The 20,974-nt window shown below is 34.3% G+C and overlaps 1 protein-coding gene across 1 annotated transcript; it reads right to left on the bottom strand.

Moving 5' to 3' along the window:
• Window positions 1-6,482: 6,482 nt before the first annotated feature.
• LOC131072824 (probable aquaporin PIP2-8) lies at window positions 6,483-8,501 on the bottom strand. The gene is made up of 4 exons (XM_058009098.2): window positions 8,201-8,501; window positions 7,349-7,644; window positions 7,098-7,238; window positions 6,483-6,787 (listed from the first exon to the last, which is right to left on the bottom strand). Exons 1-4 carry the CDS (start codon window positions 8,478-8,480, stop codon window positions 6,608-6,610), a joined length of 897 nt encoding a protein of 298 aa, XP_057865081.2. The 5' UTR covers window positions 8,481-8,501; the 3' UTR covers window positions 6,483-6,607.
• Window positions 8,502-20,974: the final 12,473 nt, after the last annotated feature.

The following is a 20,974-nucleotide window of genomic DNA, read 5'->3' as shown; positions in this document are numbered from 1 at the left end:
TAAGGTGTGCCAGGAATAGGAACATCATTATATAAATAGGGTAGTAAGTGACACTCACTAAGATGAGTGAGTATGAAATCACTCAAGTAAATCTCCCTCTCTAAAGAATAACCCATTTGTAACTATAATGATTCTTCAAAACTTCAAAGATAGTGCCATCACATGGAAAATGTAGAAACCTCCCAAATGCAATCAAATTGGTGAAATAATTTTTTTGAGCAAAATTTAAATGCTAATACTTGAAAATTTGACCAAAAAATTAGAGGCCCAATTAGGGCCAATGGGTTGGAAGGTACCAGCATGAGCAAAATGCCAAATCAACAATCTGCCAAGACCTTATACCTCCCTAATGTGAGTCTCGCAAAATCAACATTGGTCTCGCAAGACACATTACATTGGCCAGCCTTAAACCACACACACTAAGCAACATATTAAGCCTAGAAAATGTTAGTCAACTCTTAGTATTTTACACTTTGAAGTCTAAAAGTGTATTCTTAATGTGACCACACCTTAAGCAACATATTAAGCTTGGAAAATGTTAGTTAACTCTGAATATTTAACACTTTTAAATTTAAAAGTGTAAACTTAATGTATGTGATTTAAGCCATTCCTATTACATTGCACACTAGGGAAGCCTCCAACCATCTATGTAAACGTGCTGATGCACTCACAACTCAAATATAACTTACCAAAAGGCTTCCTACGGTATAAATGTGGGACAAAAAATTGTTCTCAAATGCTCTAATATATGAACGCTAGCGCACCTGCTCTTCTGTATACCCGTGAAGAACCCTAATCTGCGGTAAATATTTCACACTAGACTATGGAGAATTTTTTGCAAAAAAATAAAAAAATAAATCAATCAGAGTCCTTGATCTAGGGTACTCGATACAATACACAGGTGCAAACGAGCCAGTCTGAGTACACAATATGAATGCAATTCAACGAAGAATGCATGCCTAATCAAAACAAATAAGATTTGACCATGGTAAAAGAATACAACATCTGCTCCAAGCACTGGTCTCCTTTAGCCAAATATAATGCACTGGACAGACAAATGTAATCCAAATAAAATGAGGCACATGGCCAAAAACTACACATTGGCCAATGACAATGAAGTCATGGTCAATAAGGAAGCACAACCAGCTGATAAAGTACCCCTTGATGCTGCAGACAATCTAAAAACTTGTCAAAACGATCCAACCGATGGAATGTGTGTCAACACTTTGATCACAGGAACCGATCAAAGAGGAAGACATCAGATCAATGTAAAGTTCCTTCAACACACGAACCAGCCCATTAAATAGTCCTCAACTGAGACCAACAAAAAAAACCCTGTTGGAGTATAGATTTCACTACGAGGATCACAAATAACTATAAACCTTCATAATGTAGAATATGATATTTCACAGAAAGATGAATGATATTGAGATGAATAAAATGTATAATGAGCTCTGCTTATAAAGGTAAGAGTGGGGATGAGATCACCAATGAGGTGTGAGGGTAGGTACAACCATCCGACAACTGCTTGACACAAAAAACTAAAAATAAGTAAACAACAAATAATAATAAAGTTCACGTAACCTTCTGAAAACATAATATGCCTAAGTTAAACTTAATCTATGAGTAAATGTTAATTTACTCTAACACTAGGGTAGAAGGACTAAGGTGGTATGTGTGTGTCAAGCATAGAAGGGATTGAATACAAGGATGAGTATTACATGATGCATCATGATATTGAAGACTAGGCTGATGTTGGTCATCATGTGGCCTCAAACAAAACACACAATAAAGTAGACATGTACGAATGATAAAAACAAACACAAGACTTGCCTTTGATCAAGTTGGAAGCCAATGATTAATTATTTGATATGATAATTATGGTGATGATAAAGCTGTTGATATGAGAATGATATATTCCAAGCACAATGCAAGGATTGTGAATGATATATCCTAATGATGATTTGTAATTTAGCGAGGTTTGGATTTCAACAAGACTAAGAGCACAATTTATGGATTCTTTGGGATAGGAATTCAATTATATGGCTAAATTTGTTAGGGTTAGTATTATGATGTTATTGTGTTGTTTGGAGGACTAAGAGCTTTAGATTTATGGATTAGATAGGATAATAGGTATGGGATCCTAGTCTTAAGGGTTTGAGGATTTGGAACATAAGATCATGGATTAGTGTCAAGCTTGGATTTATTGTATAGTAGGCTTAAGATTGACTGATGTTTAAATTTATTAAGGAGGAGGCTTGTTCTAGCATAAAAGAATGAGATAATGGAGAACAATGAGGGATGGGATGTAGGACACGTGATTTTGAGGACTATAACACATAGGAATGATATGACTTGCTTGATTATGTCTTGTTTATATATGCTCTACTTGGACACTTTAAGGAATTTTAAAAACATGTTGCAAGATTTTTTCCCTTCCTTGTCAAGGTCAAAAGTGGGGATGCCAATAGGTAACATGATTGTATGTGAATGCAAATGCAATGGACAAGACGATATGATAGTATGATACATGGTTGATTTGCTAATGGTCACAAAGAATAATTGGTGTGATCGATGAATGAAACAATCTTTCTCCCAATAGTAGGGCACATATGTAGAATATTTACACATGATACTCATGAATGGGTTGTCCTTGTGGTACTTGCCTAGAAGCCATGAAATGATTGTCATTGTTGGACACTTTTTTCTCCATTTTTTAATTTTTTACTTTGAATTCAAGTGTTTGATTCCATGGTAGTTCACAATAATATTGCATTGTATATAGTTGCTTCATGTGGATCATGCTACCAGTGTTGTGATCCATTGATATTGTTTTGAGCTTTGATGAGTGTTATGTTGACTACTTTTGAGGTGTTGTAATTTATGTTATAACACTATATTCAATGATGTGTGTCCAAATCCAAACTAAAATAGCAACCTTAATTGAGAAAAAAATGAGAAAATTATTTTGGAATGGTAATCAAGACCAAGATAAGATTCTACTTTTGGCTTGGGATAAAATTTGTTAACCGAAAAAGGCTAGAGGTGTAATGTTGATCCTGAATGAGGCCTTGGGTACTAAATTAATTTGCCTCATGTATAGAAACCTTGAGTACAAATGGGTCAAAATTCTAAGGCATAAATATTTGAATAATAAATGCAAGGAACAAATTCTCACCATAAAATATCCACCTAGAGGATTGGCTATTTGGAATTTTATGATTTTATGTAGTTTGGTGATATGTGGCAAATTGGTATTTGTAATCCATCCAATTTTTGGGAAGTCTCCTGGGACGACTTTACCATTTTGTAGTTCACGATTCTATATTTCACATTCATATAAAGAGGTCAACTTAAAAGTTGACACCATCTCCAAATGGGTGGCGTCATTAACACCAAGCAATGATGATATGCATTTTGAAGATTTTTGAGATTTAATTGGGAGGAGTAAGCTATACGATAGCCCATTGGAGATGATGAAACCTGCAATATTAATAACGACGCGACTTAGGAAGTGTGTGGAGTATGGGAATCAATTTATTAGATGGTAATAATACAAGAAGCACTCATCATCCCTTTTGATGTGGCGGTGATCGATGATATACTACATCCAAATTCTATAGTTGGTGTCATTGGTTTGGAAAAGTATACAAGATATGGAAACGAACTTTAGCCTCCAAACAAGAAAGCAACAAATGGCTTTCTAGGGGGGCAATTTATGATGATTGTTTAAAGAAAATATTTACATTCAACGATCCCACCTTCTTCTAGATTCTTCTAGAAGTTGAAAATGTTGCAAGGAAATGTTTATATGAATGTAGAGTATAAGTATAGAACCAATGTGGATGTGGCATCAATTCTCTTGGCTTGGTCCCTAGAATTGGGTTGGAATAAGGACATTAAGAATTTTATAAAAACCTATGTGTGTGGAGAACAATGTTGGGGACTCAATTCCTTCATCCCTTAATCTATTCCTAGACAAGGTTTCATGGTGAAGGGTGGAGACTAGTTGGATGCCCTGAACTTTACCACACCATTGCACCCTTTCCTTTTTTAGCGGCATCATTTGATAAGGAAGAGTGTCGAGAAGAAGCTTTGGTGGGGTGGTAGTTTCTCAAAGAATGCGTGTGGGAATGGGAGGAGGAGCTACGACAAGGGATGCCTGAGGAGGTGCTAAAAGAAAGAAAGTGATGGAGTTTCAAAAAAGAAGAAAATTGAGAGGTACACCAGATGAAGAAAGCAAAAAAAAAAGCTTGAATTTCAATATGTCAATGTTTTGTTAATATTTCTTGAGTATTTTTTATAGTCTTGGGTGAAGGTTGGTCGATATGCACGAAAGTCTATATATTTTATAGCTATTAGCATGGGTTGGATAGTATGCGTAATTTTTGTATTGTTGGGGTATTTTTTGGAGTTTAGATATGAATATGATCATCTCTAGTAAAGACAATTTTTGAAGCTATGAAATTTGTTTCGATTATTAATATAAAAAATAAATATTTTACTAATAAAAAAAAAACATTTCCATTTTAAAAATTACCAAATATTTAAACATCTCAAGCTCAAAAAGTGCTCAAATATTTTCTTCCACTAGATAATACAGTAAACATAACCGTAGCAACCCACCTTGATTTATTAAAAAAATCAACTGATAGATATTTCTAACCTTCTCAAATACCAAACTTGATCTGTATAATGGGTGACATACTCCCAAACAATTGTCTCAATAAAATTCACTTTATGTATGGCTTCTCACAACGAATCTTAGTTATCTAAGTTTATTTTATCATGCTTAGTTCCTCTTAACATCATAAGAATTTATTATATTAACTTATCTCCTATCATATTCATTCATATGATAGTAAATAAAATCTATATTTACTATTCTACTTTGTAATATCCGATAATAACATACTTTCCATTATACGAATTTCTAAGTTTATATATGTTATTTTATCATGTATAAAAACTATCCATATTATATTAGAGTTCAAATATATGCTTATTTTCACCTCTTTTATATCCATTTTTCTGTAATGTATTTGAAATATAATTCTATTTTAAATTTAATTTTAAAATATTATTAAATTCTATTAAAATTTATTGAATGCACAACTCATTAATAGGTCACTATTCCCCATTTTCATTCCTATAAGCTAATTTTTTTTAATGTCTAACTAGTACAACATGATCTACCCTTCACCATGTACATCCCCAATATCAAACTTTATGCCTTAATTAATTGAATCCCTCGATAAAAACTTAACTTTGGTGATTATTAAATCCCCTTTATATAAATATGCATAGAATTATACTCTTTAGGTAGTGAATCCCCCATGATTAACATCCATGTAATTACATCCATTTATTATCATCAAGAACATAGAATAACTAGAAAATTAAGATAATAAAATCTTAAAAGTAGGGGAAAATATAGCAAGTGGCAAAAAATAGTAATTTTTACCATCAAAATTCAAATTATAAATATTTACCACAGTTACAATGTAACCAATCAAGCTTTACAACCATGTACAAGATATTATACGTCCTACATTGCAAGATGGAATTTTAGGGAAATACTTAATTGTGTCAATAATCTACAAGAAATTTGCTTCAAGAGGAAAATATTATACATCCTACATTGCAAGATGAAGCTTTCGTATCAATAATCTATAAGAAATTAGAAGAAAATACTAGTGTTAACCTTTAGTTCATGTTCAAAACTGTTTGATAAAACAACCACCCAATCTTTTGACGTCCAAACATAACTTAATTGTATCAATAATCTGTATGACATACTAATGACATACTAAGCAATCTCCCTATTTTCAAAAAATATTGTCCTGAACTCTTTTTTTCTCAAATTAAAAAGCCCCCTATTTTCACCAGATAGACAATATATTGTTAAACCCCCCAATATGAATGCACATTGACCAGTGAAGCCCAATACCTCTATTTAACATATAGAAAAATTATCAATTTCTCACCTAAGATGAATGCATGTCCAACATGTTCTCAACAAGTTCCAAAGGTAATTGAAGAGTTTCTCATGGTATTTGTAGATATTAATGTGGCATAGAGGCATTCACCTTGGTATTTGATGTGTTCACTACTTATGAAAAATGGCAAATTCATAGGTTAGAAACCTTCACATGTGTCACACTTCTTCACATGGATTCTCTAGATCATCCAATTTCTAAATATGACTTGTGCACAAGTGCCTTCCTGTACTCCAAAATTAATGAAACGTGTTATTCTTTATGGAGGTTCTCTCAAAGGTACCTCTGAATTGATTTTTAATTGATTGAATAATATCCACCATCACTTACCATAGCGAGCCTTACCCACACGAATCTACACCGCATAAATATGTGTACACAATATGTTTTTGCCAATTCGAGACTACATAAATTAGGAGAAATAATTTTACAGAATTCCATATCGCTACTAAGAAATCACTTCGAAATAAAATCACCCAACCAAAAATGAATTCACTGTGAGTATATTAATTTGGACGTTGCAATATACTGTCCTATAAATACAAAATTCTTCACAAAGAATGTCCATAGATCTTTAAAGATTACAGACAATTATGACTCATCAAAACTCAAGAACTTGTATTAAAAATGGAAAAGCATTGGTTCTGTTGATTGTTGTTGCCATTAACGTTTAGATTGCTGCTAGCACGAAAGGATTCCAACAGTCTTATAGGCGTAGCACGTAAAACATATTGATGATATGCTGCTGCAAAGCTTGCTCCCATGAAAGGGCCTAACCAGAAGATCCACTGTATCACAAAATTTAAAATACAGTGAAAAAAACAGAAAAATAAAATAAAGTTAGAAAATCATATTTTTAATTTAAGAATGATATTTACTATGAATTTTTTAATAAAAGTTATTAAACAGTTTAGATGGCTTATCTTAAATCACATTAATAGTTCATCTTATTAAAAAAATTAGAATGATTTCAAATAAACCACTTGAAACAAATCAAAACTTAGAATTTGATTTCATATCACATTAATGGATGGATTCTACTAGAGAAACTAATATGATTTTCTAAACAAATCAAAACTTAAAATATACTGTTCTTACATGATCAGCCCAAATCTGATGGTGCCCATATACGACAGCTGCACCAAAACTCCTTGCAGGATTGATGCCTGTCCCTGTTATTGGTATTGTTGCCAAGTGCACCATGAATACAGCAAACCCAATTGGTAGTGGTGCCAATACCTGCTCACCATCCATGATGTGTTTGATTAAGTTAGACATATAATTGTGACCTAAGTCTTTTATAAGAGTTAGAATGGAGAGAATAAAAACTTGAATTAAGATGCACATACTGGAACGTGAGAATCACGGGCATTGCGCTTAGGATCTGTAGCAGAAAAAACTGTGTAGACTAGCACGAAGGTACCAATGATTTCTGCACCCAGCCCTACTCCTTTGGTATACCCATGAGCTACAAAATTAGCACCACCTCCATATTCATAATACAAAGTTTTCTGGAAGGCCTTTACAAGCCCAGCACCACAGATGGCTCCCAGACACTGAGATATAATGTACAAAACAGCTCTTGGTAAGGACACCTTGCGACTCAAAAAGAGCCCAAATGTCACTGCTGGATTTATATGCCCACCTGCCATATACATAAACAGTTTTAGACACCCAGTTCTTCATTTTTCATATTAATGGAAGACAGTTCATGTGGATGGAGGTTATATTGGATATTCGCTTAAGTATCATATTTTAAACTTTCACTTATTTAGGTGATTAATCTGAAATCATACTAATAAACAAGTTCTTTTGAAAAAGTTATTTCGATTTCAGATGAATCACCTACACAAATTCAAACATAGAATATGCTGTTTTAAGCTATATTGATACATGTTACAATTTCACTTCTTCCATCTTACTATATATGTCTTATTGGAAAAGCCATACAATTTCACTTTGTGGGTCCTATCAATAGATTCTATTGAAAAAGTTCAGATGACCCCCCCTCACAAATCCAAACATAGAATGTGATGTTTACGTTATATTGACACATGTTACAATTTCACTTTGTAGATCCTACTAGATAGGTTCTATTGGAAAAGCGATACAATTTCACTTTGTGAATCCTATCAAATATTAATTCCTCAATTTAGAAAAAAATGAACAAAATCTTAAAAGTTGAGGGATGCACAAGATACCTGAGATACCAGCTGTGCAATAGACCAGAACAAAGATCATGCCTCCAAAGGACCATGCAACACCCAATACACCCACACCTCCACATTTATCATCGTTCTTGGAATAACCTATAATTGTGGATAAGGTTATGTAGAGAAAGAGCAATGTGGCAATGAACTCTGCAATGGCTGCACGGTACAAAGACCAGAGCTTGAATTCTTTCCACTCTAAGCAAACAGCAGGCGGGGGATCACAGTAGTCCTTCTCTAAACAGGGCTGCTGATCTACTTCCCTTCTCATATCTTAAAATCCAGTAGCCACAATTTTCTTGTGTTGGGTGTGGTGGAGTATTTATACAAGGGATTTATGATATAGTCAACCTATTTTTCCTGCTGGGCGGCCCCTTGAAATGTTCCAGAAGCTAGTGTTAGCAAACACCTGGTCCTCCATTGTAGCCCAATTTTTCAGTGTAATGGGAAATAATGCCGCTTCTAATGGTTTTAATAACTTTGATTTAGAATTTTTAAGCTGCGGTGGATGAATACTAATTGCCTTTGATATCATTTTCAATATCCCTGCGTGCAGACAGGGATTTTCAATCTCTTTCATATCGTTTTTCCAAATTTTTAGAGGATTTTTCAGTGCCACATAGCAAGTCAATTATATTTGTTTTCCTCCTACTTAATCTTGTAAATCTTTTTTATATTTAACTGTTCTAGTGTAAAAGAGATTAGTGTTTCATGTGGTAAAATCTCAATCCAAGAACGGGTACTGGTCTTACATATTATCATTGATTGTACATGAAATACTTTCGGAGTTGCTCCTCTTATTAGTTGTCATTATTAATGCCTGAGAATTTTTTATAAAGAGTATGGTAAGTTTTATAGTCAGTATTAGTATTGTAATTGTTTGAATATAAGGGAGAGAGGGCTGTGATAGTAGTTGTTGATTTAATATTCACATTATTTGATTTAATGTTCAATTTTTTTTTGACAACATTATACCAATAGTGGTGACTTTAAAGTTATTTTTGCTAATGAAAACTACCCATAGTTGTTAAAAGCAACCAATCATGTGATGTCACATTAGCTGCACAACTATGGATCTCCCTTTTGCATGAACATTGGTCTCACCTTTTTTTGGGTTGTTTTGGACACCTTGGCAAAAAGAATGCTGATGTGGCATCATATTTGATGATATGGCCCTGAAACCTTAGTTATAAGGAGGGGACTTGCCAAATAAGCCACTATAAAAATTTGGGAGTGATTTGAAATTTCCATGGAGGATTTTGAGAAGTGCCGAGTTAGGGTTCTCAACTAGTGGGTCCTCTCCCCTATGAATAGATGTGTTATGAGTTTTTAATGAAATAAGAAATATAAGTGTAGAATAAATAAACATATATATACTTAATATTTTTCACATAGTATTTGTTTTCATCTTATCTATAAATATGTTATTAAAATTAATTTAAGAGAATTCTTATCTATAATATGTTATTAAAATTAATTTAAGAGAATTAAGTTTTAATCTTATTATTTAGACAATCTATTTAATATAATATTTTTATGGCATTTCTAGGTGAAACCTATTGTAACAACCTACCACCTTTGGTTGCTATTAATTTTTGTAATTAAATTCATTGCATCTTAAGTACCACCTTAATTGACCAATCAATTTCTTTTCAATTTAGAAGTGATAGTTTCACATCCTCACCAACCATAGCAATGGAAACAATTCTATGTCACAAACTTACATTCTTACATTGGAATGCTAAGCTCTCACGCCATGACAATCCCTAGATCCAATCCTATTCCTTGAGGGTTCATTTTAAATAGTCCCACTGGGTGAATTCACAAAGCTGGTTCCCACTTTTGCCAACGAAGGAATTTGGCGAAAGTGGGAATTTCGGATTTGCCCATGTTCGAGCGAAATAGGAATGTTCGCTCGAACTACCCCTGGCAGTCCGAGCGAACCAACCTTCTGACTTGGGTTCGCTCGAACATTGCGCAACTTTTGGGTTCGAGCAAACCCATTAAAATATTAATATTTTAATTGGTTCGCTCGAACCCCCCATTCGCTCGAACCCTTTTCGGTTAGGGTTTTTTTAAAAAATTTATAAATATCAAAAATGACAGTTAAAAGGTCATTATCAAATTTGACTTTTTCTGTCTGGTGGGGGTTGGATCGAACCAGTCGTCAGCATCACGTCACCAAACTTTGTCTGCAGTAGTTAGCATCTTTCCTATTTCAGTTTTCGACCTTTGTTATATCATGTGCACAAAATAACCCTTTGTTTGGTTTAATAATGTTTTTTTTAATTAAATTTGTAAATAATTTGTTTGTTAATTTATTTTTTTAATTAAATAATTGTATATAGTTATTGTTTTTCAACATTTTAGAAAAATGTTTGATAATTTATTGTTTTTCATTATTTTAGAAAAATGTTTGATAATTTAATGTTTTGATTGAAATGTGTCAATTTGTTTTTAAAATTACATAATTGTATAGATGTATATTTTTTTCGACATTTTAAAAAATTGTTATGAAAAACATAGAAAACTAACCTGTAGTAAATTAGAACTTAGAAAAACATTAGCAAAAAAAGAAAAATGTTAGAAAAATTAATTTAAATAAACATTAGAAAATTTAGATAACAAATTTAAACAAATTAAATTTCCTCTACAATGTGACCCATTTTCACATCCTATTACACGCACAACATGACCCCTTAAGACCACATATGACACTATACGTTCCCTTAGGAGGTCATAGAAGATCACATATAACATAGTAGTGTACATGTATGACATTCCCTTTAGGATCACATCTAGTGTCCTAAGGGGTCATACGTGGTTCTAAGGGGTCACACATGTGTTATAACACATGCGTGACCCCTTAGAACCGCATATGACCTCTTATAAAATTGTAGTGTGAACGACATACCCCTTAGTCCATCAAATAGTGTCTTAACACATGTGTGACCCATTACAACCACATATGACCCTTTATAAAATCCTAGTATGAACGACATACCCCTTAGTCCATCACATAGCATCTTAAGGGGTCGTATGTGGTCCTAAGGGGTCACGCATGCATTAACACATGCGTGACCCCTTAGTAGGTCACATAGGACCCCTTATAACATCCTACTATACATATGACATTCCCCTTAGGATCACATAGTGTCATAAGGGGTCATATGTGGTCCTGAGGGGTCATGCATGTGTTATAACACATGCATGAACCCTTAGAACCGCATATGACACCTTATAAAATCCTAGTGTGAACGACATACCCCTTAATTCATCACATAGTGTCTTACGGGGTCGTATGTTGTCCTAAGGGGTCATGCATGCATTAACACATGCGTGACCCCTTAGTAGGTCACATATGACCCCTTATAACATCCTATTGTACATATGACATTCCCTTTAGGATCATATAGTGTCCTAAGGGGTCATATGTGGTTAGAACCACATATGACCCCTTATAAAATCCTAGTGTGAACGACATACCCCTTAGTTCATCACATAGTGTCTTAAGGGGTCGTATGTGGTCCTAAGGGGTCACGCATGCATTGACACATGTGTGACCCCTTAGTAGGTCACATATGACCCCTTATAACATCCTACTGTACATATGACATTTCCTTTGTGTCCTAAGGGGTTGAATATGTGGTCCTAAGGGGTCACGCATGCATTAACACATGCATGACCCCTTAGTAGGTCACATATGACGCCTTATAACATCCTACTGTACATATGACATTCCTCTTAGGATCACATAGTGTCATAAGGGGTCATATGTGGTCCTAAGGGGTCATGCATGTGTTATAACATATGCATGACCCCTTAGAACCGCATATGACCCCTTATAGAATCCTACTGTGAACGACATACCCCTTAGTCCATCACATAGTGTCTTAAGGGGTCATATGTGGTCCTAAGGGGTCACGCATGCATTAACACATGCATGACCCCTTAGTAGGTCACATATGACCCCTTATAACATCTTGTTGTACATATGAAAATCCCCTTAGGATCATATAGTGTCCTAAGGGGTCATATGTGGTTAGAACCACATATGACCCCTTATAAAATCCTAGTGTGAACGACATACCCCTTAGTTCATCACATAGTGTCTTAAGGGGTCGTATGTGGTCCTAAGGGGTCACGCATGCATTGACACATGTGTGACCCCTTAGAAGGTCACATATGACCCCTTATAACATCCTACTGTACATATGACATTTCCTATGTGTCCTAAGGGGTTGAATATGTGATCCTAAGGGCTCACGCATGCATTAACACATGCATGACCCCTTAGTAGGTCACATATGACCCCTTATAACATCCTACTGTACATATGACATTCCCCTTAGGATCACATAGTGTCGTAAGGGGTCATATGTGGTCCTAAGGGGTCATGCATGTGTTATAACATATGCATGACCCCTTAGAACCGCATATGACCCCTTATAGAATCCTACTGTGAACGACATACCCCTTAGTCCATCACATAGTGTCTTAAGGGGTCGTATGTGGTCCTAAGGGGTCACGCATGCATTAACACATGCGTGACCCCTTAGTAGGTCACATATAACCCCTTATAACATCCTGTTGTACATATGACATTCCCCTTAGGATCATATAGTGTCCTAAGGGGTCATATCTGGTTAGAACCACATATGACCCCTTATAAAATCCTAGTGTGAATGACATACCCCTTAGTTCATCACATAGTGTCTTAAGGGGTTGTATGTGGTCCTAAGGGGTCACGCATGCATATACATATGACATTCCCCTTAGGATCATATAGTGTCCTAAGGGGTCATATGTGGTTAGAACCACATATGACCCCTTATAAAATCCTAATAACCACATATGACCCCTTATAAAATCCTAGTGTGAACGACATACCCCTTAGTCCATCACATAGTGTCTTAAGGGGTCGTATGTTGTCCTTAGGATCATATAGTGTCCTAACATATGACGTGTTAGATCTCTCTATTCTTGAATTTTTTATGTATGTCAAAGATTTAAATATATACACATGTTAGATCTCTCTATCTCTCTGAAATATATGTTATCTCTAGATCTGAAATATATGTTCTCTCTCTCTCTCACTGAAATATTTGAAATTTTTACATGTATTTTTTGAAAATGAAAATGATCTCTCTCTCTCTCTCTCATGAAAATGATCTCTCTCTCTCTCTCTCTCTCTCTCTGCTTATGTATTTATTTTAACTTTATGACATGTACCTAGATAGATGGCATCCCAGGATATACCTTCCTAGGCTCCTGATCAGGATCCACCTGCGCAGGCTCCTGATCAGGATCCACCTGCGCAGGCTCCACATCAGGATCCACCTGCGCAGGCTCCACATCAGGAGCCACCACAGTAGGATCCTCCACAACAGGATCCCCCCTTGCCCGACATTGCTACTATTTTTCATTACAGTGATCGGGAGTTGCATAGGTTGAGGGCCATACTAGATGACCCTCGTACTGATGGCGTGTACAAGAGTACGTGCACGTCCATTTTTGATAGTTTGCGGACATTGAGGGACCGCTTAGCATCTCATACCTCATTCTCACATGAGGTTATAGAGGATATATATAGACAGTTGAGGAGTGAGGTGAGGGGTCCTCATTCTTTTGCTGATGTGGTGGGGGTGGTCTCGAAGGAGACCATCAAGGAGAGATGCTTTCCACAATATCAGGAGAAGAGTAAGGTGAGGGGATATCAGGTTACCAGATGTATCGACCCACAGGTTGCATCACTGATTTACCCATGATTCTTAGCAGCCCATGGTCGTTATCCTAATAACAACCAGATTCCATTATACTTTGCACAACAGGTATTTGCTGAGGTTCATTGTCAGATGAAACCAAACTACCTTGATATTCCGAGATATTATGGACAGGGGAGGGGCAGGATTGCTGATAGAGATGCATATCGTAGGCGTGATAGAGCTCCACCTAGACACAGGGACCTTGTTGGCCAGAGATTTCCTGCAGTAGTCCCAGCCATGGCACCCATAGCGGATCACGTTGTGATTGCTTCTCAGAGAGAAGCAATTGATAGGATTGGACATATTGCATCAGTAGCAGCCACCATATCTTCTGACAGGGTGGGCGAATATATGATGAGTCGACCACGTTCGCGATCATCCATAGATCATGCATCTTCTAGTCATGGGGGGGCTTCAGATTCAGATGATCGATATATTTCTGCTGGCATCCCCTCCCCAGATGAGGTAGAAGCTATAGTCGGAGGTAGTAGACATGTACAGATGTCGTAGTATTTAGCCGAGGACCTACTACATGCTTATAGTTTTATTTCATCTTGACTTGGGATACCATTGGGTGATGTTAGAGAGGAGATTCTCAGAGATGGTCAGGCTACAGTGGCATCGACGCATACCCCAAGGCAGTCACAACATTCTCATCACTCTACGCATGCTCCAGGCATTGACCCACCTATAGATCACTCTGTTGCTGCAGAGGAGGAGCTACGAGCTGATCAGCTCCATATCACAGATGAGGGTCGGTTGGATTCATTTGAGGAGGAGATACGAGCTGATCAGGTACATATCACAGATGAGGGTTTGGACTCATTTGAGGATCAGCTGAGAGATTTGAGCCATACTGGATTTATGGACATGCTACTACAGTTAGACACTTCATCCATGATGCCCACTCATCTAGTTAGCCCCTTGCACTCCTCAGTGATACGTACAGCTAGAGAGAGATATGCAGGCACGAGTGATGTTGTTGATATGATCACGGGATAGGATTAGACTATATAGCCTACTCCAGGTGATACACAGGTATGTACATGTACATGTGCGTTTAAAATTTTAGAAGATATGTATAAATACATTGCAAATTTTTACCTGATAAATCTATATATATAGATCTCATGTTTAATAAATAATTTAGAGTTCTAAGTTTTAATTTTTAGATCATTTAAATTGATTGTGGACTAATCCTTAAATTGACAGTTAGCTCATGTCACTCCTTCCTTGAGTTCTGAGCATGTGCGTAGGAGATATTCTTTAGATGCTGTTAGTGTACAGGTTAGTTATGGTTTTTGGTATATATATTTGATGTACATGTGCACGTCTAGAGAGATAGATATATTATATTTAATATTTAAATAAATTCTACTTTTGCAGGACTCCCCCTCAGATGGTCGCTCAGTTCGTAGCCGATATGATCCCTGTTGATTTGCTCCAGACTTTATAGCTCATTTACATTTATCTTTTTATATACTTTCATATTATATATATTCATGCACGTACATGGAGTTTAGACTCTAGATTATACTTTATACCTGGTTTGTGTTTGACTCTAGATTATACTTTATACTTTATACATGGAGTTTAGACTCTGGATTATACTTTATACCTGGTTTGTGTTTGACTCTAGATTATACTTTATACTTTATACATGGAGTTTAGACTTTAGATTAGACTTTATAAGTTTTATACATGTTTGATTATATTAGATTTATACATGTTTGATTATATTCTAGATTTATGTACATGATGTTTGATTAAATTAGATTTAAATACATGTTTGATTAGATTGTATATTTCATGCATGTACAACGACTTGTTTAGACTCTAGATTATACTTTATACCTGGTTTGTGTTTGATCAGATTATACATGTTTGATTATATTAGATTATATTAGATTATATTAGATTATACATGAAATGAACAAACAAAACTTAATAGGTCATGTATTGAATAGTTCACATCCAATACATTGTAGGTATGTGAGCTTCTAGGTATGTATATTGTAGTTAAATAGTTCACAGATCATGTACATGTCCTAATTCCATATTAAATATCAATTTTACAAATGTTCAAGTTACTTGAGATCTAGAATTTATCTTGATTGTATTAATTAGATTTATACATGTTTGATTATCTATTAGATTTAATTTATACATGAAATGATTTTCAAATGTAAAAGAGTATGTATGAAATGAACAAACTAAACTTAATAGGTCATGTATTGAATAATTCACATCCAGTACATGTATATTACATCTAGGTATGTATATTGTAGGTATGTGAGCTTCTAGGTATGCATATTGTAGTTAAATAGTTCACAACATGTGCATGTGCTAATTCCATATTAAATATCAATTTTACAAATGTACATATTACATTCTAATTTAAATAATATGCATTTTTTAATTAAATACAAATACAATTACATACAATTAAACATGCACATTTAAATACATCCTAATTTGATATAATGTATAAATAAACTTAAAAAATATTTATCCTTTAGTTTCAAAACAAGTTACTTGAGATCTAGAATTTATCTTGAACTTACATTAAAATTCAATTCTTGTGGATTACTAAATGTATATATAGTTCATACCACATCAAGTGGTTCACAACGCTCTTCAATAACACTTAATATTTTGTCATGATCTTCACTATCTAGTCTCCACTTTTGAGACCGCCCTCGACGTGGAACTGTTTGAAGAATTAGGCCAACAGCAATGACCAAGTGACTATACTGATATACCTTGTTGTCAATTTGGTATTCAATGAAATGAATCCCATGTTGAACAATTTTAACTTGTTTGAAATATGTCCCTTGCACTACAACTGATCCTGCATGTACATGTATATAAGAAACATTCAAGAAATTAAAAAATTTCACATAAGCGATTTGTACATGTACATGTACATATTCAAATCAGAACTCAAACCTGTGGGAAATGACATTCCATCACTCATCTCAGATTTTGATAACTTCTTTCTCTCTTCTGTGCAACGCAATAAATAATAACTAACACCTTCTATATTTCCATCTTCTGCTATGACTGCAAAAATATCTCTTGCAATTTGACACAAGTTAAATAAATTCTAAGTTATATGTCATTTTTAAGGAAATGTTTACATGTGAACGTCATGTATGTACCTTTTTTAATCAATCCTGAAATATGATTGTAATCAACAGAAATCAAAGGAATGTCTTCAAAGTTTTCATCCTCATTTGAATCCTCGTATGTGTCAGAAACATCTAGTGGCACCATTTTCCATTCACTAACATATCCAAGCTCTTGGTTCTTGCAATCAACATAGTTTTCGAAAATGCATTCAGAACAAAAACATGAATAATCCCTAGTGTATAATGTCCATGGGCGATTATCTGTACTCATGACACAATGCAAAGATCTTGTCCTCTCCACACTCTTGCATCCATGCATTGATTTTCTATCTACATCTGCAAAATGTACATGTGTACAAGAATGTACATGTAGATCAAGTTGTTAAATTAAAAAAAATTAAATAGAATACTAAAAGAGAACACGTACCAGTTATCTCCCAAAACACTCTATATGGAATGGGCTTATATGTTCTCGATGATGATTCCCCAGGATAATTCGATTGCTCAAAGTGTTTCTTACACCATTCAACAACATCATGTGCATTTTCTATACGTTCTCCTGTGTACTTTATTTGATGCTTTCTTAGAGAACGTTTGATACAAGCTCCTGCACCATCATGTTCACCCTTTCCATGACCACTCTCAAAAAAACTCCAAACATGTGGTATTTTGTCATTTCGATGATATCTACATAGTGCATAAAATGGCCTCGAAGATTTAAATTGTGCCGCACATCCATCAGACCAAACAAAATGTTTAACTATTGTTATGCCTCTATCTTTCAAATATTCAAAAAACTTCTTAAAGCAATGTTGTACAAAAAGTGTGTCATGCTCCTTATCATCACTGATATAGAAGTGGTACTCTTTCTTAATGACACGATTTTCAAATGTACTATCAACACCATCCAAATTCATCTGTGCATGTCGATAACACACATGCACGAAAATAGTGATTTGCTTTGAAAAGTAATACTCTGATTGTCTCTTTTTGATGTGCAAAAGAGTAATTCTCTGCGAAGTCAACTACAGATAGAATAGTTCCAAGTGGGAAAGTGTCTCTTAATCTTTTAAATTGTTCTGCTTGCCACTTGGCAAAAAAACCGTGGCATATGTATGGTTTTATCAACTTACGAAAATTTTCCATAAATGTTCCAATAGGTATTTCCTCTTCTACATAATCTAGTCTTGTAGATTCCTTTCCAAATTTTGTTTCAAATTTTTGGTACTTGTAACTCTTTCAATTTACCATCTTCCTCATGTCAGTATCTTCATCTCTCAAAGGCAATTTAGCCAAGTCCCCGCATGTTCCACAAATTCCTCTTATGCAATTTATTTGACCGGTTGCATTATCATCTGATTTATCACATAAGATGGATGCTATGAATTGACTTGTTCATTTAGGAGGAGCATTTTCATAACCATCATTATCTTCTCTAATCTTTCGAAACACCTAATAGTACAAGTCAAATTCGATGTGATAACGACTACAAGAAGTTTCGAAAACTTTGTCTAACTTCACATAATATGGCCTTAACCATTCAAACATGGTTTTTCCAATCTTTATATGAGGGTTTGTTTTAGTAAACAATACATACAATTCATGTTTTGTTGTGTCTATCCAATGTTTTACATGGAGATCATAATGATCAGGACCAATCCTTTGCTTGATAACATCTCTACTATTTGATGAAGGGCGAGTATTATCATTCCAAAAACTTGTCACAAAGTTCCTAACAACATCTTCAATTCTATCAGAACGAGGAGCTCTACACATAATTGCCCAATTCCCTTCTGAGGTAGTATCATCTAAAATCTTTCTCCTTTTAACATATTTAGATATTGTCCTTCTACTAAAACCAAACTCAGATGACAGTGAAGAGATTTGTCTTTTTTGAGGCAATCTTTCATTTACTAAAGATGTCAACATCACTCTTCTTGAAATGGTCTTATCTAGTTTTCAAGATTTTTTACCAATGTTCACCAAACCTTTCTTAACATTATCAACAATAGATTTTTGTAGCTGAGAAAATTTCCTCTTTTGACTTGTTGTATCTATACCCAACAATTTCATTGGATCTATTAAGTCTTTATGAGTAAGTACAATTGATAACAATTGAGCTTTTTCTAGTGTAGTATCAAGATTGTTGAAATGCGACATTATTTCTTTTCCACTTTTATTCATTGACCTCCTTTTAGTATGTCTAGGTTCTTCACTGAGACGTTTCAACTCATCCACATCCATTTCAAGTAAATGATCTAAATTTTTATAAGAAATATTTCTCTTCACCTGTTTAGCTAGATCCACAATATGCTCATCCATATCAGTGGTAGGAGGTAAGGAGCCTGACCCCTCTCCTTCAAAGGTCTCCATTGGTTCAACTTGGACAATCTCCTCCCTATGTTCATCAACTATATTGTGTTCTTCAACAGGTTCATTTGCCCGTTCTGCACATAATTTAAGAGTTTGTGTAAGGTTCTTGAATTAATCAGAGATTATTCAATTAGGATTAAGAATAGGGATGAATTTGGCTTAAAGCTTTACATGTTAAAATTAGCCTGGATTCAATTTGGTTTATTAAATTTAATTACTTTCAGGACCTTATTGAACTTATAACTCTAATTAAATTACATGTTTAGGTTTAAAGTTCAATTTGTTCTCAGGTTAGGATTAAAGTTCAATCTCTAATTTTGAGCACTAATTTAACACAAAAAATAAAATTTTGATAAATTAGAAATTCCAATTTTGAAAATTAAAAGTACAAATATTTTGATGCATGCATACGATAACTTAGGTGACCTCATATTAATTTGTTATGGACCATAATGTAAGTGCACTATAATTTGTCACATGTGTTTATATTTAAGACCTATTATTGCATAATAGACCTCCTAATCTGAAATGTTTTTGCATGTACGTGAAGTTGAATATAAATAGTTCACCTAAATTATTCAACATGTTTAATAGGTTATAAAGTTATGTCACATTTAAGACCTATAATCAATGTAATAGTCCTAATAGGCCTTATTATTAAAATCAATATGACCACATTTGAAAAAACATTTCACAATTAATATACTTAACTACCCTTAAGACAGATATATATTATGTGATATTAAAGGACCTATCACATGAAATTACTTGTACATGTAGATTAAATATTCAATATATATAATTTAGAACCTAGAAATTATGACATAATACCTGTCTTATGAATTTTATGACTTAATAGGTCTTATCTATTATAAATGAACTTAATTAAATAGGAGAAAAATACAATTACACAACAAGCAAGTTGATGGAATTTGAAATTTGCAAATACACATGTATTATCTCAAATTAATTATGCTTTCCAATTAAAACAAAATTATTTTTAATCCTATTAAAAATATTAGATAAAAAATATTGAATTCTTATTAATTGATATGTAATACATATTAAATTAAAAATACATACTTGCATCATGATATCTTTGTCTTCTTTGTTCTTGATATCTTTCTTCCGTTTCGAGAGAATAATTCCTTGAAGTCTTATTTTGCCTTCTCTTCTTGTTTCCCATGCTTTTACAAAAAACCTTCAAATTATTGCCTTCAAAATAATTTTCAAATGTCTTCTTTCATCCAAAAATGCGAATTATTTTAATCATTTGGGTGATAAAAAACGAAAAAAAATTATGGATATTTATATGATTCCACAAATGAAAAAAAAAAACAAAAAATGCGTCGGCCAGAGTTCGAACGAAAGCCGACAGTTAAAAATTGTTGGGTTCGCTCGAACATGGCAGTTACAAAAATGTGCGTGCCAAAATCGAGCTCATTGGTTCGAGCGAATGGGGGTTCGCTCGAACCATTTTGGGTTCGAGCGAACCC

The sequence above is a fragment of the Cryptomeria japonica genome, chromosome 5 (assembly GCF_030272615.1).
Source record: "Cryptomeria japonica chromosome 5, Sugi_1.0, whole genome shotgun sequence".
In the NCBI taxonomy this organism is placed as follows: domain Eukaryota; kingdom Viridiplantae; phylum Streptophyta; class Pinopsida; order Cupressales; family Cupressaceae; genus Cryptomeria; species Cryptomeria japonica.
The sequence above is the reverse complement of the archived record's forward strand: the minus strand, read 5'-3'. Positions and strand labels throughout refer to the sequence as shown.

Coding starts and splice junctions, on each gene's coding strand:
- LOC131072824 (XM_058009098.2), bottom strand. CDS start 8,480: ATGAGAAGGGAAGTAGATCAGCAGCCCTGTTTAGAGAAGGACTACTGT. Junction 7,239..7,348: donor CCCGTGATTCTCACGTTCCA/GTATGTGCATCT, acceptor GATGGTGAGCAG/GTATTGGCACCACTACCAAT. Junction 6,788..7,097: donor ATCAGATTTGGGCTGATCAT/GTAAGAACAGTA, acceptor TTTGTGATACAG/TGGATCTTCTGGTTAGGCCC.